This window comes from Stegodyphus dumicola, chromosome 6 (genome assembly GCF_044657685.1).
Source record: "Stegodyphus dumicola isolate Sdum_Otavi_A_Nest chromosome 6, ASM4465768v1".
NCBI classification, from domain to species: Eukaryota; Metazoa; Arthropoda; class Arachnida; order Araneae; family Eresidae; genus Stegodyphus; species Stegodyphus dumicola.
This window is the reverse complement of record NC_140773.1, coordinates 70,474,780-70,501,819: the sequence shown is the minus strand read 5'-3', so window position 1 is coordinate 70,501,819 and position 27,040 is coordinate 70,474,780. Positions and strand designations below refer to the sequence as shown.

At 35.1% G+C, this 27,040-nt stretch overlaps 1 protein-coding gene across 3 annotated transcripts in view; it reads left to right on the top strand.

Moving 5' to 3' along the window:
• The window catches only part of LOC118200488 (angiotensin-converting enzyme-like), a 163,202-nt gene that overhangs the window by 82,223 nt on the left and 53,939 nt on the right, over positions 1–27,040 (top strand). For all 3 annotated transcript variants that reach the window (XM_085818499.1, XM_085818500.1, XM_085818498.1), the window contains one exon: positions 25,088–25,232. In XM_085818499.1, the coding sequence (XP_085674625.1) occupies positions 25,088–25,232 (145 nt within the window). The remainder of the gene's footprint in view (positions 1–25,087; positions 25,233–27,040) is intronic.

Here is a 27,040-nt window from a genome sequence, read left to right as displayed (position 1 = left end):
TTAAATTTAAGGTGTTTTCCAAGTACCTAAGAATTCTCTTTTGACCACACCAGGCAACATCAGTAGGAGGCTCCTGCAGTTGGCCAAGCAATTTACTGCAAATAAAATATCTGGCCTTGTAATATATGCTAAGTAAAGATCCAATTAATTCTTTGTATGGACCATGAAATGCATTTCCTTTCTGAAAATCAGCTGCTGTAGATTTGGGTTCAATGGGAGATTGGGCAGTTTTACAACGGTCGCGGACACTTAGCCGACAGGGACACTTAGCCGACAGAACATTTAACCGACACGAACACTTAAAGAAATCCCCCTTAGTTTAAATCTTGCTTAGCTGAATCCTTCTTGATTTGCCCAATTTCGGAGTTTTTTCCTGCTTTACGATGAAAATTTCCCCGTTCGCCGGTCGTCTTCGGGGATCCAACTTTCTTTTGCCATTGCTTTGGCGTATTTCCGTAGTTCTGTTGTTGATTCTGCTGCGGTCTTGGCGTATTCCACTGACTTCTTCGCTGAAATTGGCGATGCCTTTCGTTGTCTGCAGCTCTTCGACTTTCCAACTGCACGGTGAGTTCGAATAATTTATCCAAAGTCGTTGGGTCCCTGATCTTGATGAAATCTTGAACTTGGGGCAGTAGTCTAGGGATTATCACTTGAATGATTTCAGGATCCGGACGACTTCCATACAAATGCTTGAAAACTTGAATCTTTCTTAAAATAAAATTTGACAAATCTTCGATTTTTTCTTGATATCTGCTAAAAAGTTCCGCCTCTAGTCTGGCTCTATCTCGTACGACCGGAAATGCTCTCACGAAAGAACTTTTAAAATTTTCATACGTATACGTGGGGCTTCCTGGTTCACCCAAAAGATTCTTTCCAATATATTTAAACCAATTTAGCGCTTGGCCCTTCAAAGCGCTGGTAGCAAGCGTGACTTTCTGAAACTCGTGGACTGGATATAACATGAAATGTGCATCTAGTTTTTCCAGGAAATTACTTACGGTTATCCTACCGTCGAAATTTGCCGCTGGTTTCATGGATGCCCGCATAGTTTGCACAATGTAGCCAAAACCTTCTAGGGCAGGAGGTGGTAATTCCGGGTTCTGTACAGATACTGTTGGTACCTCAGGTTAATCTTCTTGCCTTTCAGGTCATCCTCTTATTTTTCCTCGGGCACCAGTATCAGGACTTAATGTTCTGCGCATAATCAAAATCGTAAAAAACAACCTTATATTTAGCGTAGGTATAATGAAACACTCAATCGATTTCGAGCGCAGCTAAAGGTCCCTCCTCATCAGGAGAAAGAAATACAAAGAAAGAAGAAAATAGGAATCACAGAAACACGTGGTGCTTATCAGCACTGCACGTGGTTATAACTAGATTTTTAATCAGAGTTGCACTGGCCGCCTACTTTTACTGAGCCAGGCTGTCTGATCAAGCATAAAGAAATATTAGCGAAGTTAAAATAGGGAGCGAGGGGCAAATGCACATTACGCTCAAAATCTGAACTTCAAATAATGGAAAGCAACCACTGAACGGATTTTTTATACCCTCTGGTAGTACCAAGTGCGAGGAGGTAACGCCATCTATCGGCAAAAATAATTGAATTACGATAGTAGAATTTTAAAGGCATTAGGAAGGACTGGATTGGACTTCAAATCATTAACTAAACTTTCTAAATCTTTGTGAATGTGAAAAGCCTCAAGAAAATCCAATTCGCCTATGGAAGAAGCCTTTTGGATAATTTTTGCAGACCCAAAATCAAAATTATGGTTAAAAGTCCAGCTATGATACGCTATTGAAGACTTGTTAATTTTCCCTTTTTTGACATAAGCTTCATGTTCCTTGATACGAAACTTCAACGCTCTTTTTGTTTGGCCAATATATCTTAAACCACACTGACATGATATACTATAAATTCCCCAAGAATTCAAGACAGAAACGCAATCTTTTAGAATCGAAGGGTGAATTTTATTAATAGGGGAGAAACCGACTTGAAAATTGAATTTCTGGAGAATCCGTGCAATTTTATAGCTAACAGAAGGATAAAATGGAAGCACGACAAGGTCATTGATATTATTTCTAACAGTGGAATGTCTTCTTTGATGGGAATCTGAAAATTTTTTGACGGCTTTATCAATAATCACGGGAGAAAATCCACGGTCAATCGCAACTGCTCTCAAATAATTAAGTTCGTTGGTAAGCAAAGATTCAGAGGAACAAACTTTTAGCGCGCGGAAAACCTAATAGTAAAAAGAAGCCATTTTTTGCTTAACAGGGTGGCATGACTTGGCATGGGGTGGTAAACAAATGAAACTAAGCAAAAAAAAAAACTAAGCAAAAAATGGCTTCTTTTTACTATTATGTTTTCCGCGCGCTAAAAGTTTGTTCCTCTGAATCTTTGCTTACCAATGAACTTAATTATTTGAGAGCAGTTGCGATTGACCGTGGATTTTCTCCCGTGATTATTGATAAAGCCGTCAAAAAATTTTCAGATTCCCATCAAAGAAGACATTCCACTGTTAGAAATAATATCAATGACCTTGTCGTGCTTCCATTTTATTCTTCTGTTAGCTATAAAATTGCACGGATTCTCCAGAAATTCAATTTTCAAGTCGGTTTCTCCCCTATTAATAAAATTCACCCTTCGATTCTAAAAGATTTCGTTTCTGTCTTGAATTCTTGGGGAATTTATAGTATATCATGTCAGTGTGGTTTAAGATATATTGGCCAAACAAAAAGAGCGTTGAAGTTTCGTATCAAGAAACACGAATCTTATGTCAAAAAAGGGGAAATTAACAAGTCTTCAATAGCGTATCATAGCTGGACTTTTAACCATAATTTTGATTTTGGGTCTGCAAAAATCATCCAAAAGGCTTCTTCCATAGGCGAATTGGATTTTCTTGAGGCTTTTCACATTCACAAAGATTTAGAAAGTTTAGTTAATGATTTGAAGTCCAATCCAGTCCTTCCTAATGCCTTTAAAATTCTACTATCGTAATTCAATTATTTTTGCCGATAGATGGCGTTACCTCCTCGCACTTGGTACTACCAGAGGGTATAAAAAATCCGTTCAGTGGTTGCTTTCCATTATTTGAAGTTCAGATTTTGAGCGTAATGTGCATTTGCCCCTCGCTCCCTATTTTAACTTCGCTAATATTTCTTTATGCTTGATCAGACAGCCTGGCTCAGTAAAAGTAGGCGGCCAGTGCAACTCTGATTTAAAATCTAGTTATAACCACGTGCAGTGCTGATAAGCACCACGTGTTTCTGTGATTCCTATTTTCTTCTTTCTTTGTATTTCTTTCTCCTGATGAGGAGGGACCTTTAGCTGCCCTCGAAATCGATTGAGTGTTTCATTATACCTACGCTAAATAAAAGGTTGTTTTTTACGATTTTGATTTTCACATTAGCGTGTTTCTCTTCTAGTCTAGTTCTGCGCATACTTTTGGCAAACATAATGGTGCTAGTATCAATGTCCTGACTCGAACAGTGAGCTGAATGCAGCTATGTTCTTAAGAGTGCTAGAAGAATCACAATGTAAGAAGGGCGTAAAAGACCCTTTTATTGAAATCACTATTTACAGCAAACCCCAACTCGGGAGTGATAACAGAAAAGATAATAATCGCGCTTGGGTCTTGAACAATCAAGCAATTTAAAAAGTAAAACTTCAGTAGACGTTTAAATAGTTGCTGTCACAGAGCTTAAACGCGAGATTGGCCTATTTATGGTGCGTAGCAAGCCTTTGTTAAGTACTAACGCACTTAAATCACTTCCATCAGTATTTGAGGAATAGCATTAAGGCGTAAGAATTTAAATACTAACTATTCTGGCGAACGTCCACCGAGCCGACGTGGTCTGAGACTAAAAGCTCTCTCACACTTGAGAAGTTTCTCACTAACCTTAAATACAAAACTTGGCTCCAAAACAAATTAGCATAAAGCAGAACCGTGCGCTCATTCTGAAGGGAAGTTGAAATAAGAGTTTACAGGAAAGGGTAACTTAAAATAAAAAGAAACTTGGTTAGTTAGTTTAACTTAAAACCTTACAATATAAACTCTTTTTAACATTTCTTACATTTTACATTTCTTACCACTTATTTCTTCATATGATTTGGCCTGGTCCATGTAGATTGTTTCATCTAACTTACCGTTCAAGAAAGCTGTCTTGACATCTAAAGCAAAAGTTTGTAAACTTTCATTATTGATAATTACCAGGATTAAACGTAAACAGCACATACTAATTACTGGAGAAAACGTGTCTGTATAGTCTATGCCCTTCCTTTGTATGAAGCCACGAGCAGCAAGCCTCACTTTGTAAGTTCCATCTCGTTTTTTACGTAGAACCCATTTGCAGGAAATAGCTCTTTTATCAGGGGGTACATTTTGTAGATTCCAGACTTCGTTATCTTCCATACATTTCATTTTCTTGTCCATAGCTCCTGTTCTTCTTTTGGTATATTTACAATATCGTCAAATGTCAGGGTGTCTTGTTGTGCATACATTACTTGGTAAGCCTCAGGATTAGGATACATAACTGGTTGTGTCTTTTCTCTTGAAGATTTTCTTTGTTCCTCCTTCTCATTTGCAGCATTTAATTGGCCTTATCAGTGTTTGAAATTGATTTGTCTTCATTTTCACTCAAATCAGAACTATCGGAAATGTATTTTTGATTTTCTACTTTCTTCTTTTCTTCATTAAATTTAACATTTCTGAAAAAATGATGCGTCTTGTTTCTGGAATCATTAAACGATATCCCATTGTGGAATAACCTACAAATATCATTCTGACAGATTTTTCATCTAGTTTCTTTCTTTGAGATGGTAGCACAAGAGTATAAGCATCACAGCAAAATACACGCATGTTTATCAAATCAGGATTTTTGCCGTACTTCAGAAAGTAAGGAACACGATTGTCAATTGAACTATTTGGGAATCGATTATTTATATAAGCGGCCGTAAGTACTACTTCACCCCCAAAGGAATTTTGGTAAATTCGCCGCAAATATTATTGCTCTAGCTTTTTTCAGTACGGTTCTATTTGCTCTTTCAGCAACACCATTTAAAAAAGGTGTATAGGGAGGTGCAGGATCTATTTTTACGCCTGCTCTTTTAGCAACTACATAAAGTTCTTCACTAACATTTGGCATTGTCACAGCGCAGTTTTGTGACAGTTGGATTCAATTTAAAGTTCATCCACAATGTCACTTTTTCTTTTAAGCACTCTTATTTCCATAAATCGCGAGTAGTCATCAATTATAGTCATGAAATACTTTTCCCCATGGAGTGTTTGAGGTTCTATTGCACCACATATATCAGAGTGCATAGTTATAAACGGTTTGGATTCTTTTATGCGAGGACCCTTTCCTATAGGCAATGCACTTTTTTTGGCCCGAACGCATACTTCACAAAATGTTTCTTCTTCAGGAAGATTCATTAGTTTTAATTTTTGATCACAACCGTGTCCTTATCGTCTGTGCCATAAATCATCATTCTTTACTGCTAAATCTCTATATAGATTTGGTGAAAAATCACTAAAATATTGTCTGCATTTGTCCAAATATCCAAATCTAAAACGTTTGTTTTTGTATTCAATGTAAAATATTTCACTTTTAAAAATTACGCTCAAACCTGCTGCTTTAATATGACAGAAATTAATTGTCCGTTTAATTTCGGAACGTAAAGGATATCTTTCAACATTATTTCAACACCATTCTTAGTTTTGCCGCAAATGTCATCAATGATTTCCACTTTTAAAACCGCCGATTTAGACGCGCATTTAACAGTTTCAGTCTCAGGCTTAATTGAGGTAAACCATTCCTTGTGAGAGGACATGTGAGAAGTTGCGCCAGAATCAATAATAAACTGATCATGCACAAGATTTCCAGCCATAAAAGATATTGCAGATGATGCATACCTATTTGAATTTGCCTGCTTTTTAGAATTATCAAAACATTCACTTTTGAAATGACCAGTTTTGGCACAGTTCGCAGTTCGTTTTTCGCATAAAAGACGCAGTTTTCTTTTCTACAGAATTTAGCAGAATGTACTTTTCTTTTACAATAAGCACAAAACAGTTCTTTACGCGCACTAATAAAAACAGAGTTGTCCGTATTTGGTTTAGAATACATATTTTCAATTTTGTATTTTCAGGGATTCTGAATCAATAAGTCTGTTTGTAACAAACTCCAAACTCAAATTATCACTTGGTTGATTTTCTAGTGATGCCTTAACATTTTCATATTCCTTTGGCAATGCCATTAAAATATAAATAATAACATCAAAGTCACTTAGATCCTGAGACGCGTAGATTACTAACCAAGTTCAATAAACACATCTTTAGATTTTCTTATGGTTGCTAAACGTTTACGCGTTAAAATTTGACTCACTGCTCCTTTAGCACTATACGTAGCTTGCAGTTTCTTCCATATTTTACATGCCGTGTCTTCACTTTGAAGAGAAGCAAGAATATTATCACTTAAAAGCCCAAGAATTAAGGCATAAGCCTTTTTTGACTTCAAAACATCTGCAGTTCTGTCCGCACGTGCTTATGTTTCTAAAAATGTATCCCATTCCTTTTCAGTAAATACTGCTTGGAACCTTCGACACCAAATATTAAATTTATTAATGCCATGGCGCAACACCAAAAACTTCTTTTTCACTTCTGCTTGAAAAAGTTATCACTCACGAAAAACCAAAACAAAATCAAAATCACGTGAACGATAAAATATGACACTGTCATAGAAGGGTTGATAAAAAAAAAAAAAAAAAGATCAGCGCACTTTAACTTTTGAAGAATCACGCTCTGCTGTTAAACATTTAAAACGCCGTGGTTTGAAAAACAAACATTTATTACAGAGCAACACGCAGAGAGAAAAAATACTTTGATACTTTGGTGTTTTTCCCGGTATTCAGCAGGATGATTCGTTCCTGCTCTTGCCAGTATCCTCAGAGAATCGGGACTGGGCCTGATATATGATGAACTCCGAAGATGAGAGTTCTCAATGCGAGGTAGAATTGAAGAGGTGATACAAGAAGAAGCCCATTGCTTTGATGTTATGAAAGCAACGCATAAGACGCTTCATGCGAAGATCAGCACACACAGAACCTTTTATCATTAAAATGATCTTGCTTAACTGCATCCCGAAACACATTTGCATTTTAGTATGTTGCATAAAAAACACCGTTGCTGATAGTGGGCTGTAGGTGTACATCTCAGCAGACACCATTCGCTATCGTTCTGTCGTCAGTGATGGGAGACTTTATGTATGCCGAAAAGGCATTATATGTACAAGAGCTATGCTACGAATTTATCATGCACAGTTTCCGGATTACAGGATGTTTCAGCGGTTACATCATCAACTTTGTGAAACAGTTTCTTTTCACGACTCTAGACAGGATGATGGTGGACGATGAAGTGAGCAATTCAAGATTTGAAGAAATCGTATTAAACATTCTGACTGATAGGCCCAAGGTAGGTGTGAGTCAAAATACCATTTGGAGAGCGCTAAACGAAAATCGCTTACATCCTTTTCATTTTAAGCGAGTACAAGCTTTGAATCCGCAATCCGTACTATCCTCTGCGCCTGAACTTTTGCCAGTGGCTTTTGCAGCAATCTGCATTGTAGCCGGACTTCACAGATCATGTGCTATTTACAGATGACGTGACGTTTAACCTTGAGGGTGTATTTAATGCGCACAGTTCTCATGCGTGGGAAAATAAGAATCCGAAGGCAACGTGACCACATGCATCTCAACAAAGAATCAGTGTGAATGTGTAGGCGGGCATCATCCACGACTTCTTATTTGGGCTATATCAACTGCCACACGACTCAGTAGCGACGTTACAGGTGTTACGAGGACTGCTGCAAGATATTCCGATCTCCATTTGCAACCGAATGTGGGTACAGCACAATGGGGCGCCAGCCCACTTATCCTTTTCCATTGCTGATACCAGATCCTTACGTGTATGTTTCTGGAAAAAAGTTCTGAAATTTATCATATTTTATGCATAATGCAATATTATTTTTACTAGATGGACGACATATATAAGGATGTGCTGGAACGGTAGAAAATGTTAAAAAATTCTAACTTTAGGAAGAGAAGGTAAAATAGAGACAACCTACTGTTGAATATTCGTATCAAGTGATTACACTCATGTTTTGGAAAAATGAATCATATTATCCCTAAGAATATATAATCATATAACCCCTAAGGACATGCATGATTTTAAGCCCTTTTTCTCTTATAACCTACAGCAAACCAATCTTAAATACACTTAGTCCTTCATCCAAGCATGTGCACTTCGAATTCCGAATTTTGAATTTCAAAATTTTTAAATTAATTACATTTTTGTGTTCGAATTTAATGGAATTAGTGTATTACTACTCTACAAAGCGTAAGCTGTTTATGTTTCAAGTTTAATCAGAAAATCAAAAACATGTATTGCCAATGCAGGAAGTAAAGTATTTTCATCTTCCGTACGCCAGTATGTTCTGCAAAGTGTAAAGTATTCAATTTTTCTTTCGTATTTAATCTCTTTGTTCTGATTAACAAGATAAGCGATGTAAGAACAACAAACGCAGTTCTTCATTTCTATTATTGTTAATTACTCCATCGAAAGGCTGCTGGAATTACACAAGCTGGAATCACTAAAATCATTAAATATTTTTCTCTTTAATAATAATTATTTTAAGCACCAGGCCGTGCAAGCAGTTAGTTACTAATAGCTAAAGAAATATAGCAATATTTAAAAAATAAATTTGTCATATTGTGACATCGATGCCTTGTTGTTAGAGAATGAAATTCTGAAACTTTTACAAATTTAAATTTTACTTTAAAAGTTCTTATATTGCTGTCCTCTCGAGAGATTATGGTAGGGGAAGAGGGATAGGATATCCACGAACCGCATTCCGGGATGTACTTCTTCGGAATTCCATCTAGGGCGGGGGCTTTGCAGTTAGCAAGATCCGGCGATACCTAATACGTCTTCTTTTGGATGCATAGCCGCCGTCTTTGATTCAACTTGTACCTATATAAAAGATACGACTATCTTCATGAAGTCCTCTGAACTCTTAGGATCTGCAGCCTTCCATATGGAAAGCTGGTAAATCCGCCGTTACTATAATATTCTTCTTTAAAAGAGGCGTGGGTACTTTAAAATAGTGTCTGATACTCCCTTATCTTATCATGTTCAAGAGCAGAATGTAAGCAGCTCCCTCTGACGATTGATTGTGACAGGGAATGATTCAATTACAGCTTGGACGGTAGAAAAATAACTTTACGATTGGCACAGCGTGCACTTACGAGTGTATGCTATAGTTGCACTTTACAAGATAAGTGCACTTGTGTCCTTTAAAGATAGGCGTATTACTATTAATTGTAAATAATAATCCTACATATACCGGGTGGCCATAATTAAACTGACAGTGCTCACAGTGTTCTGTAGCGCGATCTATTTGCGAGAATGACGCCACATTTTGTAGGAAGATTAAACAAGACGGGGGACGAAGAATTCCAAAAAAAAATTAGTTCCAAAAGTCACCTCTAGAGGAATATTTGGAGCTGTGTAATAGAAAATAGATTGTTAACAAATACAAATTAATACGGAATAAAACTACCTTTTATTATGGATATGCCTTACAGTACGATATGGAAAATCTTACGAAAGATTATCAACTTCTATCCGTACAAGATCAGCCGTGTACAGGAGTTACCGTCCCCCGACCATGATAAGCGATTGACTTTTGCTCTCACCTTTCTTGCCAAAATGGAGGTGGATGATGGTTGGCCGTGGAAAATCTTATGAGGAGACGAGGCCCACTTTTACCTGAATGGAACTGTGAATACCCAGAACTGCTGAATTTGGGATGACAAATCACCACATGCAGTCACAGCAATTCCTTTACATTCACCAAAGGTAACTGTTTGGTGTGGGTTCACAGTGGAATTTATCGTAGGTCCATTCTTCTATGAGAACTTTACCCCGAGAGGACCGGAAACCTGTTCTGTTACCGGAGAGAAATATCGCCACATGTTGAACAACTTTGTCGTTCCGGCACTTCAGCAAAGATAATGCCTGGGGGAAATTATTTTCATGCACTCCACACGTTGCTGTACGGGTGCAACAGATGCTACGACAGAAATTCACAACAGAAAGAGTCATTAGCCGCTACTTTCCAACTTCATGGCCACCTCGGATGCCTGATCTTACCCCATGCGACTTTTAGCTATAGGGTTACCTTAAGTCCAATGTCTATCAAGGAGTGGTCCAGGACCTGGCTACGTTGAAGGATAACATATCACAGACTGTGCGGGAGATTCCTGCAGACATGTTACTTTCTGCTGTTGTGCATACTGTGCACAGAATGCAATATGTGGTCCACAACAGCGGCAGCCAATTGAACCTCATTTGAATGCAAAATAAAAGATAATTTCCGTATTCATTTGCATTTGTTAACACTCTATTTTCTATTACACAGCACCAAATATTTCCATAGCGGTGACTTTTGGAACTAATTTTTTTTCGCGGAATCCTTCGTCCCCCGTCTTGTTTAATCTTCCTATATAATGTAGCGTCATTCTCGCAAATAGATCGCGCTACAGAACACTGTGAGCACTGTCAGTTTAATTAAGGTCACCCGTTATGTATCCCTTATGTGAAAAATAAATTTAAGATCTGTGGAAAATATTTTAAAGTGCCTCCTTTCTTCGTCGACCACAGAAAAAACTCAAACGAACTAGAGAGTAGAAACTCTTCAGGGCTTTTTCCTCCTACCGTCTTGCCTCGCAACTGTGGCAACGGCAACTGCAGTTACATGATCGAGCGCTCTAATTGTTTCTTTCCTACTGCGTTTCCGTTTAATGTGTTTTGCTTCGTGAGAAGATCACGAATGAAGTCTGACGCGAAATACAATCTCAAGTGAGGTGAGAAAAATAAGTCATGTGCGGAGATGAGAAGTAGTACGGTCGTAAATGGAGGATGCTAGCAAAGACCTATTTTAAAACAATATACTATGGTGCTCTAGCTCATTTCCAAGTGATGTACTCTAGAATTTTAGTTCTGAAAATGAGATTTTAGTGAATGTCAACACTAACTTTCTAGTTTCTGGAATGTTATACTCAGATTCTTGGTTCTCAAGTTTAACTTTACAATCGATGACGTTGGCATTTAATTCGTTAGGACTGAAATGAGCTAGACACACAAAATTTTAGGTGACAGGATATATAGGTGACGAAATTAAATTGTTAAAATATCATCATATAGCCAAAATGATCGGTGAGAAAGGCGACTAGAACATCCAAAGAAATGTGCAGACGTCAGCGGCCGGTAGCGAGTATGCCACTGGAAGGGCAGTGGAACTAAATTCTGCTTTAAAGATAGAATGCTTTAGAAGCAAAAATCGTGAAGTCTGAAAAATATAAAAAAAGCCCCCAATAGAAACGATAAAGAATATATATACAGTTAGCCACAAAAGTCTGGGTACAGACTAAATTTTAAATTTAAAAAAAAAACACTTAAAGCATAGAAAAATGTTTTTTAATCATTGCATTTTTTTTCTTCTATTAGCTAAAATTGTAAGCTTAAATAAAAAGTAAGTAATATCAGTGTAATACTTTTTACATTTTTTCAAAAATATATTTTGTCAAAGAAACTCAGAAATTCCCTCCAATAAGTCTGCGTACACTTAAAAAAAAGCAAAATATAAGTTTTTTACAATTAAAGACATAATAACACGCCGAACAAGTACTAATTCAGAAGTCAAACAACAAAAATCAGCGTTATATTTACAAAATTTTCACAGGACTAGTTTCGATGGTTTTACCGAACCACCATCCTCAGCTGCAAAACCGCAAATGAACAAGACAGGAAATAATGATTAGATAAGAAAGCCTGGACAAGAAGAAGCAAGTGGCGCCATTTGTTGGTGAAACTATAACAAAAACATAATTTCTTTAAAGGCCGAACGCAAATTTGGATTGGAATTAGGATCGTTAACTAGAACAGAAAGATTTTTATGAATGTGAAATGCCTCTAGAAAATCCAGTTCTCCAACGGAAGATGTTTTTTGAATAATTTTGGCAGCACAGAAATTGAAAGTGTGATTTTCGGACCAACAATGTTGAGCAACAGAAGACTTCTGTGTTTCCTTTTTTCTAACATATGCCTCATGTTCCTTGACGCGAAATTATCATTTCAAAGGTGGCCAGATAGTCGTCATGGATAAGAACACTTACATCGATGGTGTCAATAAACTCTTAAACGAACGACCATATAATCCGATCCCTAAAGATCCTTCACCTTCGGACTTGTCAAAAATAAAAACTGCGATCAAATCTTCGCAAATCATTTCAAGCAACTTAAAACATTCGCTTATCCCATCTGTTGCGAATTGTGCCAGATTATATGCTCTTCCCAAAATTCATAAAAGTGGTATTCCTTTCCTCCCTATTGTATCAAATTTAGGTACTGCCTCGTATCCATTAGCTAAATATTTAGTTTCTAGATTTTCCACTCTATTAGACAATAACATTTACACCATAAAAAATTCAATAGAGTTTGTAAAAAAAGGTTAAAAACATTTCTCCCAGTAATTTACTCATGGTTTCTTTTGATGTAAAATCATTATTCACCAATGTCCCAGTGGAGGGTGCATTAAGATGTCTAGAAACCAGACTTCGCGAATTTCATTTCTCTTGCATCGAAATTGATGAGCTAATTTCTCTCACTCAACTCTGTTTGAAACAAACACATTTTGTTTTCCAAAATAAATATTACAAGCAAACTGAGGGATTAGCCATGGGAAGCCCCCTCAGTCCCATCCTGGCTGATATCTACATGCATTATTATGAATCAAAATTGTTTGAAACTTTAAACTTCCCGACATGGTTCCGCTACGTAGACGATACTTTTACCCTGTTTGAAGGTAATAAAGATGATTTAAATAAAGTTCTTTCAACAATGAATTCTATTGATCCTGCTATTCAGTTCACTTTTGAACTTGAGACTTGCAATTCTCTTCCGTTTCTCGACATTCTGGTCACACGTAACACATCCAACTTCAGTACTACGGTTTACCGTAAACCTTCATCGGTTTGCCTTCCACCACACTTTAAATCATGTCATCCGACTAAACAAAAGTTAGCTTCATTTTATTCCTATGTTTTCCGTGCTCTTCAAGATTGCTCCTCCAAACTAGCCCTTGATGAAGAACTAAATTATTTAAAAGCAATAGCTATTGACAGGGGATTTTCACCCAACATTATTAATCAAGCAGTTAAAAAATTCTCATCTCAATACAGTAAAAGGCACACTCTTGTTTTAGGAGATTATAAAAATTCTGTTGTCATTCCCTTCTTTCCATCAATTAGCTATAAAGTTGCACATATTTTGCAGAAATTTAACTTTCGGGTTGTTTATTCTCCCATCAATAAAACTCCGAGTTCCATACTCAAAGACCCCATTCCGGATATAAATTCCTGGGGTATTTATAGGATTCCTTGCCAGTGTGATTTAATTTACATTGACCAAACTAAGAGAGCCTTAAAATTTAGCGTCAAGGAACATGAGGCATATGTTAGAAAAAAGGAAACACAGAAGCCTTCTGTTGCTCAACATTGTTGGTCCGAAAATCACACTTTCAATTTCTCTGCTGCCAAAATTATTCAAAAAACATCTTCCATTGGAGAACTGTATTTTGTAGAGGCATTTCACATTCATAAAAATCTTTCTGTTCTAGCTAACGATCCTAATTCCAATCCAAATTTGCCTTCGGCCTTTAAAGAAATTATGTTTTTGTTCTAGTTTCACCAACAAATGGCGCCACTTGCTTATTCTTGTCCAGGCTTTCTTATCTAATCATTATTTCCTGTCTTGTTCATTTGCGGTTTTGCAGCTGAGGATGGTGGTTCGGTAAAACCATCGAAACTAGTCCTGTGAAAATTTTGTAAATATAACGCTGATTTTTGTTGTTTAACTTCTGAATTAGTATAGGTTTTTTACATTACTTCAATACTTTGTAGGATAACCTTTATTCTTCAAAACAGCTTGCAGACGTCTGGGCATTGACGGAAGTAGTTTTTCAGTGTCATCCGACGTAAATTTCGCCCATTCTTCCTGCAATTTACTAATTAGCTCATTTCGCGACGTAATATTGTGTTTTCGAATTCGTTTCTCCAATTTTGCCCACAAATGTTCAATTGGATTGATGTCTGGTGACTGTGGAGGAGTACGCAACTGTCTTGGAGTGTGATAAAGGAGATATTCCTTCACAATTTTAGCTGTATATTTCGGGTTGTCTTGTTGGAAAATAAAGGTATTAGAAATGTTTAAATTTCGGCACTGTCTCGTAGATTTTTCTTCAGAATATCCAGATAAACATATTTATCCATGACTTTATCAATAATGTGAAAATTTCCAACTCCTTTCGACATACACCCCCATACCATCACACCGCCAGCTCCATGTTTGACAGTTGGATTTAAATTTCTCAGATTCAGTTCTGTTCCTGGTTTTCTCCATACGATAGGGTGGCCATTAACTTTAACTATTGTAAATTTTCTTTCATCTGACCAAATTACATTGTTCCAGAAGTCCTGAGAAGAGCTTAAATACTATGTTTTGGCAAAAGCAATTCTTTTCTTTCTATTTGTCTCGGAAATGTATAGCTTAGACCTAGGTTTGCGTCCATGATAATCGGCCTTTCGCAGCACTTTTCGTACAGTTTCAGGAGAAATTTCCTTGTTGCTAGTTAAAAAATGTCTTTTGCAATGCTTGCAGCAGAAAGTTTAGGATTTTGTTTAATTCGTAAAAGAATTTTTCTTTCTTTTCTCTGTGTTAGCTTCTTCGGTCTCCCACATCTTGGTTTTACAGCAAGACTACCAGTGTCAAGATAGTTTTGAATAACTCTTTGCACACTAGAAAATTGTTTTACCAATATAACGAAAAGTTTTACCTTTATCTCTCAATTTGATAATTAGTTGTCTCGTAACTAAAGTAATTTCTTTATTAGTTGTCATTTTCGTCAAAGAAAATAGAAATAACAACTTCCAATCAACGTGAAATTTGCTTCGGAAGTCAATGACCTTGAAAGTGTAACAACCTTTGCATTCTCAAGTTTGAAGTTTAAAAGTTAGATAAGAAATACACCGCCTCCTTCGCGTTGTACGCAAACTTTATTGGCTTTGATTCCTGGCCACTTATATTTTAAAAATTAGTGTGCATAATTTATTAGATATGAAAATATTGCAGTTAAATAATTTCAAAATCCCTTATTGAAACTAAATATTTAAAAAATAAAACTTTAAGAAACTACCCTTTTCGTACCTTAAAATTTGGATTTGATATTACTTTTCTTGATGTACGCACACTTTATTGATTAACTGTATATCAAAAGGCGCATAATCGGGCCCTAAGATTAAATGTTTTTCGGTAAAATTCTCAGAACCTCCTCATCGATGAACCCCAGACCATGAGAAATGAACAGTGAAATTTAAAAAAAAAAATTCGTCTTGTAAATCAAACAGAAAAATCAGTCTAAAATCTCTAATTACAATTCAGATCAATTAGGAATGGATATCCTTACAAATACTGTATTTAAACCACAATAAAGTATAATCTCTCTTAACCGGCAGCAACGGAACTTCACCGATTCCACAAAAGAGATTTTTCCGGATAACTGAATATTTATTTCTAAAATTTACCTATTTTTATCTTATGGTGTCTTCAACGAAAATTGCAACATGCAAAGTCTGTTGGTGATATATTTTTATATGATCGTTCCTTAATTAATGATAACCAGTATTACACTGGTTATCATAGGAAAAATCGCAAAAATGACGCTTATTCAAAAAGTTACATGTATAACTTGATGAAACTGACCAACAAAGATATAAAATAACATGAAAGAAATTACCAAGCAGTTATAGTGTTATAGAAATTAGCATATGCATAAAAGGAACAAATCGGATGTGTCAGTTTTGGTATAGGAAAATTATCTTCAATATGGAGTATGATCACCCCTAGAAGCAGTACAATACTTACAGGGATGTGCGATGCTGTCAATTATGCAGTCTATCAGTTACGTAGGGAAGTGAGAACCATCGGTATTGTAAAGCAGTTGCAAGCTTGACAAGGTGGTGTGAGAGCAGTTAAACGTCTTCCTAAAGCATCCCAAACATACTCAATAGGATTCAGATCAGATGATCAAGCTGGCCACTTCGTACGCTGAGTTGCTTGCTGCTGAAGATAATCATCCACGTTTCGAGCCCTGAGCGGCCTAGTGTTGTCGTCCTGTAGCAGGAAATCATCACCGAATTCCCCAGCATAAGGGCACACATAAGCATCAAGGATGTCATCTATGTAGGCCTGAGCATTCAGGGTTCCATGTGGAAAAAAAATGGAGGTCTGAGCGTCCACCCAAAGAAATACCACCCCAAACACAGACACTGCCTCCTCCGTATGCATCTCTTTCACGAATAGTTGACGAATGATAACGGGCTCCAGGTTGTCTCTAAGTCAAATAACGTCTACTATCGCTTTGGAGGCTAAACCTGTACTCGTCCCTAAAGAGAACCAGCCCTCCATTAATCAGCTGTCCACCGGACATGTTGACTTGTCCATCTCAAACTTTCCCATCTGTGATGTTACGTGAGCGGCACGCAAATAGCTGCTCACCTCGCGTACAGACCTCTTGAAGCCTTCTACGTACAGTTGACGTTGACACCAACGTTCCGGCGTCTGCAGCAAGGGAGGAGTTGGAGTTGAGGTTCAATTCCTTAGTGCGTGTAACAAAAAATATCTGTCATCAGTGATCGTTGTAGCGGTTGTCCGTCATTGGCTGAACCTCATAAATGCTGAATCTGTGGTTTGAAATTGTTGCCTATGAAAAGTCTATGAACCACAAACCAAGTCTATGAACTGCACAAGGACTCACATTTAGCCATCTGGCCACCTTCTGTCTTTGTCTTGCCTGTAATCTCTCAATAGCTCTCCGTCGCTATTCTTCGAGAAAATTATGCCTGGAGGTAATTGTTCCAAATTTACTATCCCAAACTTCTTATCTCAGTATCACAGCGAAATTTGCAGGCTCGCTCTGAAAAATGCAGTTTTATGCTTCTCACAAATGATGTATGTATTTCAATTGCAGCGCCAGTAGTTTGCATACTGAACCGCCCAGACGGTACAGTGGTTAGGGATCCTGACTACGATACTGAAGAGCCCGGGCTCGAATCCCGGAGATGGCATGGATGTAAAATTGTCTGACCCTTTATAGGAGGTAACGGTGGCCGCTTACTAGATGCATCCATAATAAAATGGCCACCGCTTTTGGCCTTGGGAGTGGCCAATGTCGTTACAGGCAAGTGCCTGCCATTAAAAAAAATTGCATACTGCAGTTTTACTCAGCAATTCTTATTTGACAACGTATTCAAATTTTACACGAATTGGCTTGTTTTTGAACGAGTTATCGCTATTTTGTGAATTTTCCTTAACTTTTGGAAACCGACGTAAGTGAATATTATCGACATTTGTACAGATTATTAAAAAAAAAAAAAAAAAAAAAAAAAAAAGATATTGTACTTTCAAGGAAAAAAACACTTAAACAATGCTTTAAAATTATCATATATATTATCATTACATGAAATGAATTTCTTAGTATGATGACACAATCTTAAAAATTCGCTGAGTGTACAGTGAAGCTTTATAACTTCATATACCGACATGATGAACTTTGCTCGGCAAATGTTATAAAGGCTGCAATCCACCGTCAGCTTCCTTCCGTGTAACTCTTTATTCTACGTGTCGTCTTTCCTTCTCAATAAAATCGCCTCTCCTTCTCAAAATTTTGTGTTTTTCTTATATATATCCGATTGTTTTCGTAATCATCTTTATACAGTATGACGGGAACTGAATCTCCATTAACATTCCTTCATGCTTGCATCTACTATTCACTAATACTGATCTCCTCGGAACCCGCAAATAAATCCAAGATGTCGGATACAGGCGCCAAATGTGTTAAAAAAGCAGGAGAATCCTCGTTGTTCGATTTATTATCTATGAATATGATCATAGGCCACAATTTATGCCAGCAACGACGTAAAGTAATGTTCTTTACGTCTTTCTATATATTGTATATGGCGTGTTTCAATATGAATTGTTTCTGAAATTCACGAACACTGCTTTCAAAGTTCATATGTTGGGGCATAAAAAAAGATGAATAGTTCATCTTTATATTATGGACAATTCACTGGATGGATAAGGCGGCCTGTTATATTGGGTGGAAGAAAGCTATCCCAAACATTTTCCATATTAGCTCATTACGTATTTTTTATCCTATAAGCCTAAATTTCGAATATAAGTTTAGACCATCAAAGGTGTCATTATTTTTATATTGCAGGTTAATTAGATGCCGGTTCCAATGATTTTACTGTATTGTGCAAAATTTGAAGTCAGAGCAGATTTTTATCGATTTGCCTTAGTAATTTTAGGGACAAATTGACTTTAAGAAAGCGAAATGTTGCTTATACTTTGCGTTCAACAATTAAGCATTAATTAAGGAAAGAAACGCAAGTAGGATACAAGCTCTCCTACAGTAAGTATTAATAAATTAGATTCAACTTAGATAAATCAAGTACTTTAAGTTTCAGATTCTGGAATAAATGAATGTGAAAGTATTTCTAAATGTCCAAATATCAAATGATTAAAAATAACTTCCAAAGATCTAGTAATTAAGATACAATTAATAGGATCAGTTTAATAGCAGTATTCCCAGATTAATAGAACACTCATTATATAAATAGAAGCTATTTAAATTATAATTGCTACGGAATCAAATGACGATACAACGGTAATACAATAATGTTTACTAGATATTGTTTCTAACTGTCATAGATATCAAGTGAATATTAATATAAGTTCAATAGTTGTCCATACAGTGTATCTCTACGGGAAGGCGCAATTTCAAGATCACCAAAGCATCTTCGGATGAACTGCAAGAAACATCTTTTGGATTGAAATTTTGGATGTCTGGTTCAGGTTTAAAACATATTCATTTAGCGATGATTATTTTCCTTGGTGTACTGAAGATTTAATCAGTTCTAAATACTACATTCAAAAAAGTCAGTTTCAAATATTTACTTTAAATATATAAATTATGAAAATTACTTTTAATTATATTATGCTCTTATTGCACTAATAAGTATTTGAAATATTTTTCTCAAAATAAATCTAAATATGAAACTAGGTACACTGCTCCAAGGAAAAAAAAAATCTGATGTGTACACCACATGACTTCCTTGTACGCAATATTAAATTATACGCATTTTTTCTTGCATTTCATTTAAACTTATTAGATTGAATTAAACCTACTTCGCCGACAACGCATAAACCACAATAGAATAAATGCATTCTTTAAAATTCACTTTGTTTACCATAGCGACACGCTGGCGATAGGTTCACTTAACAGTATTATATTTCGTTCATATTATAACTCAGAATGCACAAAATTTATATCATTTAAAGAATTATCTAATCGTTGCCACATGTTCTATTCAAATACTATAATAAAGCTAGAACGATGTATAAAAGAAATTAAGCAAACAAAACAAAAAAGAAACAGTTTTTCACAGACGATTGAGTATTTCTCATTCAATTAATTCAGTTTTCACTTCGCGACAAGGCAAAAGTACATAAAAACTCAAAATATCTGTATTAAAAATTACGAAGAAAATCTTAAACGCTTATTTCCTCAAAAAATTCCAGAAAGGATTAAGCATGATTTAAATAATAAATGAAGGCGTTATCTTTGTTGTTGCGAAGCTCAGTTTCTCTAGATTGGCAACAAATCCGCTATCCTGCTGTTTCAAATGTAAACAAGAGCAATGGCCGCCATCAAAAACATTAGGCTTAGTGGCACTTAAACAATTTTAAAATTGTTGATAATTCTAAAAATATTGCATACAGATTTACCAAAGGCATAAAAACCTTAACCGGAAGATAAGAACAACATAATTCAATCATTTTTAAAGCAAAAAATGTACAATTTACAAACATATAAGAGTAAAGAAATTGAGATCACTGAGACGGGTAACAGAGTGGATATATATATAAATATATTTATATACGTTTGGTGCGGCCGATTGCAACCAAAATACGAGGTGCACATCTACATGTTATAGCAGTCCTATATACAAAATTTCAACGTTCTGAGGCTACTCGTTTTTGAGTTATGCGAGATACGTACGTACGCACGTACGTACGTACATACGTTCGTACTGACGCCACGAAAAATTCTCTTGAGAATTCATTTTAAAGCAATTTTATAATTACTTTTGGAGGAAAAGAGTGTTTTATTCTGTCCTTACGTACATATATCACGGAAATACATCGTTAAATTGCATTTGAAAGAGGTCAAAATGGGATATTTTCGTTGAAATATGCTGCCTGAAACTTTTCGCGATTACAATACTTCCTTTTTACTTCGAACAAGGAAGTAAAAAAGGACAGTTCTATATCTTCCCTTCTACTGGTCCGATTGACGAAATTCAAGCTGTGTTTTTCATGTCTAGAAATGGAGAAAATAGTGTAGCAGAGTAGTGTGTCTTCAATCCAGAGATTAGCTTGAGAGCGATCAACTGAGTCGGGAGCTTATTTTAGTGCTTTGCCGTGAAGCAGTCTACACTGTTATATCCTGAAGGCTGTGTTGCTGGTTGTTTCAGCACGTTTATCCTAGTTTTTAGACGACTGTAAACGTGTCTTTCGAATTGTCCTGTGTAACAGTGCTTGCTGGCGAATAAATTGTGTTTTGATTCTTTATCAATTACTCCAAATCCATGAGCCTGTAGAATGCAACAATATTAATTTATTTTATGTCATATCTAGAAGTACACTGTGCAAAAAGAAAGGAACAGTTCTATATCTCCTGTTCTACTGGGCCAATTGACAAATTCAAATTGCGTTTTTCATGTCTCGAAAGCGCAACTTAGGACATATATTAGATTTATATATATAGCATTATTCTAACATAGATATTTTGACACAAAATTGGACCTTTTCTGAAATGACATGCCAGTTTTTTTTTTTTTTTTTTTTTTTTTTTTTCCCCATAGTTCCATTCTACGATTCAAATTATGCCTAAATATTAAATTTTGTAAAATTTCGTACGAATAAACGGGGAAATTCAAAAATTTATTATGGCGCAATTGTTTCAGTTTGCGACCTATTTTCCTGTCCTTTCCTCATTATAGACGAGCGGAAAAAAAATCATCATTCATTCTTTTAAATAATTTTAATAAAGTGCGTAAACCATTTGTCATTATTATCGGTTATAACAAAAATGCCAAATTTCAAAACGCGCCAATCTGTAAATTCGTGTATAATAAAAAAACTCTAATTTTTTGCAAGTGTGCCTAGAAATGCATATACTTAAATATGATGTTGAAAATTTTATAAGTTATAATACAAAAAGTTTTTCAAAAAATTTAAAAAATATATTTAAAAATAAAATTTTAAAAAAATCATAAAATATGTGCGAATTACATTTGGATTAAGCCTAAATTTCGAATTCTGGAAAAAAGAATCAAGTAAGTTTAATAAAAAAAAAAGATATCAACATACATATATATCAAATTCAATTAACACTGAGGAGCTGAAATTTTGAGAGCTAATTTTTTAAAACCTACTCGTTCGATTTTTACAAAATTTGGAAGTTCGGCATAGCTTGAATATGAAAAAAATTGGCAAGTCATTTCAGAAAACGTCCGATTTTGTGCCAAAATTAGAACAATGCTATATATAAATCTAATACATATCCTAAGTCGTGCTTTCGAGACATGAAAAACGCAAGTTGAATTTCATCAAGCGGCTCAATAGAACGACGGAAGATATAGAATTGTTCCATTTCTTTTCCTCAGTGTACATCGAAATTTATGTTACTTATCTTGTTATCACAAATTTTGAATGCAATATGACACTTAGTTCTCTTAAAACTAAGCATTCACGTGACAATTTTTAAGAATGAGTCATTAATTGCATAATTTCTTCTACAGTTATTATATTCCCATATTTTATTTTTTTCTAAAAATATACATGTTTAAAATTTTAAATAAGGAAGCTAGTTTTGTGGCAAAAGAATTTGATGAATTAGAACAAATACCAACATTATAAATATGGTGTGCGCTTCATTATAATTATCCGAAACAGAAATTTAGGTAATACTCATAATAGTGTTACTTGAGTATTTATCTTACCGAAACCATAATATGCAATTTTCATCACTTTAATTTACTTAGAGTGATAAGAAATCGTTTTCCTCACTATTTGTTTAATTCAAAAGCACTGCTATAACACTTTTTAGTGTCTTTAGTAACTTCCAGGTTTATATGTATGTAACTTTCTTATACAAAATCTTCAAAAAGTATTTTCTTCCTGTCCTTAGTTAAAGTCACTTAATTAATTAGAAGTGCTGAGCGTTCGTGCTTCGAAATCAAGCACGTTTGCAATATCTTACGTTTGAATTTAAACAGAAGATGGTTAAGAATAGATTTGATTGTTATCTGACCCTATAAATACAGTTAGTAAAACTTAATGAAGCTTCAAAGCTCTGCAACAGCCTTTACGAAATTCCATATATTTGTCAAGAAACTATGATTATTTCTCTATCACTACTTCTGATGAATATGAAATGATAATCGTAACTACAGTGTCTCACAAAAGTGATGGGATACTTGTGCTTTACAAAAGGAAACTGTAGTAAAATAAATTAAGAAAACATGTAAAAATTTTTTGTGGGTGTGTTTCATACTTAAATTTAGTAACAATTATTACATAACATACATTTTCTCAAAATATTAAAATATTAATTTAATAAAAATATAATTGTTTAAAAGGGAGCAAAAAATGGCTCACATAAGTGATGGGACACTTACTTTTCCATTAAATATTTATCCAAAAATTTTATTTTTTAAAAGGTTTTAATATTTTGTTGGATTTCCCTTTACTTTTAAAACATGATTTAATCTTCTTGGAATAAATTCGACTTTTTTTTTTTTTTTTTTTTTTTTTTTTGATTTCTGGAGTGATTTTACCCCATTCTTCTTGAAGCACCGATTTTAATTGTTGTTTTGAAGAAATGGTGTGTTTGCGAATTCTTGATTCCAATTCTTGCCAAATATTCTGTATGGGATTTAAGTCTGGAGATTGTGGTGGTGTTTTTATTATTTCAGGATAGTTATACAGCAACCAGGGTCTAACGTTCAAAGCACTGTGCTTGGGGTCATTGTCCTGGTAGAATTTAAAATCGTTATGAAGGTTCAATTTTCGCGCTGAAGATTTCAAATTTTGATTTAAAATGTCAATATACTTGTACCGATCCATTATACTGTCAATAAAAACAAGATTACCAACTCCAGCGGACGACATACACCCCCATACCATAACTCCTCCTCCACCATGTTTTACTGTTGGCACCAAGTTCTGCTTACGAAATTTTTCTTTGGGTTTTCTCCACACCAAGATTCTACCGTCAGAACCAAATATATTAAATTTACTCTCATCAGCAAATATAACTTCATTCCAGTAATCAGAATTCTTATTTATGTTGGATTTTGGGAAAGCCAGTTTGAGTTTTCTATTCTTTTCACTTACGAAGAATTTTTTCCCGGCTGCTCCACCGTGATATCCAGCAGATCGAATTACTCTTCTAATAGTCTCAGGATTAACAATTACTCCATATAATGCTTGTAAATCAGCAGCAACTTTAGGAGCACTCAATCTTGAATTTTTTTTTAATATTTCGAACGATAGTTCGCTTTATTCCATTGGATAGCTTTGATGTTCGGCCAGGTCTTCTTTTATCCTGAATCATATGATTCATTTTATATCGTTTAATGATCTTGAAAACTGTTGAATGATTCAAGTTAACTATTTCAGCAGTTTTTCTTATAGATTTTCCACGTTCAATATGCAAATTAATAACTAAACTTCAGGCAAAGTTTCTTTTCGTTTAGCATTCATGGCTGCACAGAGCTAAAAAACACAAAAATTCCAAAACAAACTGGAGAGAAATACTGCAGACAATTTTATAAAATTTTGCCAATTGCTTTTGAGTAAAAATAAAAACCTCCAAAAATATTTTTATTGTAGTACGTAGTAGTATCTAATGGTGTCCCATCACTTATGTGAGCCATTTTTTGCTCCGTTCTAAACAATTGTATTTTTATTAAATTAATATTTTAATATTTTGAGAAAATGCATGTTATGTAATAATTGTTACTAAATTTAAGTATGAAACACACCCACAAAAAATGTTTACATGTTTTTTAATTTATTTTATTAGTTTCCTTTTGTAAAGCACAAGTGTCCCATCATTTTTGTGAGACACTGTATGAAAATACAGGGTGTTTATAAAGTCCCGGGCCCATTTTGATGTTTAATAACTCATAAAATAATGAAGATATAAACAAACTTATGGCATTTATTGATGGAATAACTTATACAGATTTGAATATCTTTACTTTTGGAAATATCGTCTGCGCGTGTAGTTAATTTCAGATAATTTCATTTTTCAGTCTAAATATCTGTACTTTTCTAAATATAGTCTGCTTATTAATTGCATTTTTCTCTCTTTTGTTTTTGGCAACTATTGCAATGTTATGGACTTTTTCCTTTGGGGATTTGTAAAGGACAACGTTTACAGGAGAAGAGTGTCGAACATTAATGACCTAAAAGCCAAAATTACAACCGCAATAGCCTCTGTGAGTGCCGACATGCTTACCGGTACCTGGCGTGAAATTGAATATCGACTTGATATTCTCCGTGCGACGAAGGGGGCACACGTGGAAGTTCATTGACAAGGGTCATGAAACTTTTTGAGTCTATCTAACCATTTATGTTATTAATTTGAATATATCTTTATTATTTTATGAGTTATTAAACATCAAAATGGGTTTGAAAACCGGGACTTTATAAACACCCTGTATTTCTATTTTATCACGTGCCTTAAAAAGGAAATTACATAAAAATTATATTTCAGAAATAATTAAAATGTAAGTGATCCTATGTCAATTAATTAATTTTCTTTTCCTTTTTATTTTTAGAAACTGATATCAATTATTTGATGAACATAGCCTTGAATAAAGTTGCTTTCTTGCCATATGCTTACATCATGGACAGATGGAGATGGAAAGTTTTCAGTGGAGAAATAAGTGAAGATGAAATGAATTCAGAATGGTGGAACCTGAGGCAAGTTTCTTTCACTGCGTTTTCCACTCTGATATTTCTGTAAAAGTACATTGAGTCAAATGTCATGTACAGTTAGTCACAAAAGTCTGCGTACAAACTAAATTTTAAATTAAAAAAACACTTAAAGCATAGAAAAATGTATATTAATCATTGCATTTTTTTCTTCTATTAGCTAAAATTGTAAGCTTAAATAAAGAGTAAATAATATCAGTGTAATACTTTTTACATTTTTTTCAAAAATATATTTTGTCAAAAAAACTCAGAAATTCCCTCCAATAAGTCTGCGTGCACGTTTTTACATTACTTCAATACTTTGTAGGATATCCTTTATTCTTCAAAACAGCTTGCAGACGTCTGGGCATTGACTGAACTAGTTTTTCAGTGTCATCCGACTTAAATTTCTCCCATTCTTCCTTCAATTAACTAATTAGCTTATTTCGCGACGTACTATTGTGTTTTCGAATTCGTTTCTCCAAGTTTGCCCACAAATGTTCGATTGAATTGAGGTCTGGTGACTGTTGTGACGTCGTGGATGCTTCAGTGGGAACGGAATCAACACTGATAGTGGTGATGCATCACTTTTTAATAACACAACATATCACAGATACAACATTAATACATTTAGAAAACTTTAGTAGATATCCGACCTGGTGACACGATCAGAGACGTTAACGAAGATGGTACTCGTCATCACTGGACAAATTTTATTCTCCACACCTCAGCTCGCTGGCGGAGCTTCCCAAACTCTCTGACAGGCGTCTCAACAGAAGTCTCATCTCTTTACGCATGCGTAATTCTCAGTTAAGTCGTTGCCATTCACAGTTCTTTAAATAAGGTGTTAAAATGAATTATAGTACTCGTAGTGTGAGGAGTTTGCTAACGACGTTCTCTCTAGTCAAGAGCATCATAGGTCTTTCTAGTAGAGTTCAGGAGCGTTCTTTACAGACTAACTCCTTCCGCCTCCAGATTTTGTTTTCCTCGGACACAGAGGAAACAAAACTTTTTTTTTAAGTTCCTACGGGATAAAATACAAGTTCAGGCAGGCGTTCACTACAAACAAACACCTTCCGCCTCCAGTTTTTGTTTCTCCGGACACAGGAGAAGTAAACCTTCACAGTTCACAGTTTCTGGTTTCAATACAGATTGTTCAACATTTTACCAGTTAATTTTAAACCACACTGTTACAAAGGTTCTCCACTCTCATAACCAGGCCATCATAAAAAAAAACACATTTAAAAATACACATACAATATATGAAAAACCAAAACAAAAAGTTTTGTCTTTAAGAATAAAGCTAACAATTTACTATAGAGTATGAATTAAAAAAAAATACAATATACATAATCAAATAACAAAACAATTTAAAAGAAATGATAACTAGTCTATTTAACTGGCATGTACAGAGTTTCTACTTAAGCAGTCTACATTTAAGTTGTCACTTCCCTTTTTATGATGTATCGTAAAATTATAAGATTCCAAGGCTAAGGCCCAGCGTAATAATCGACCATTTCTACCTGCATTATTTTTTAGCCATACTAGTGGATTATGGTCCGTTTGAATTGAAAATTTGGTCTGCTCATCTATATACCCTTTCAATTTTTTATTCCATACAGAATTGCGGCACACTCTTTTTCAGTGGTGGAATACTTCCACTCACTATTAGTAAATTTTTTACTGAGATACAATATGGGATGTTCTTTTCCTTTATCATCCTTTTGGGCTAAAACAACACCATATCCTTTATCTGATGCGTCTGTCTGTAGTATAAATGGTTTAGAAAAATCGGGTGCATGTAGCACAGGCCTACT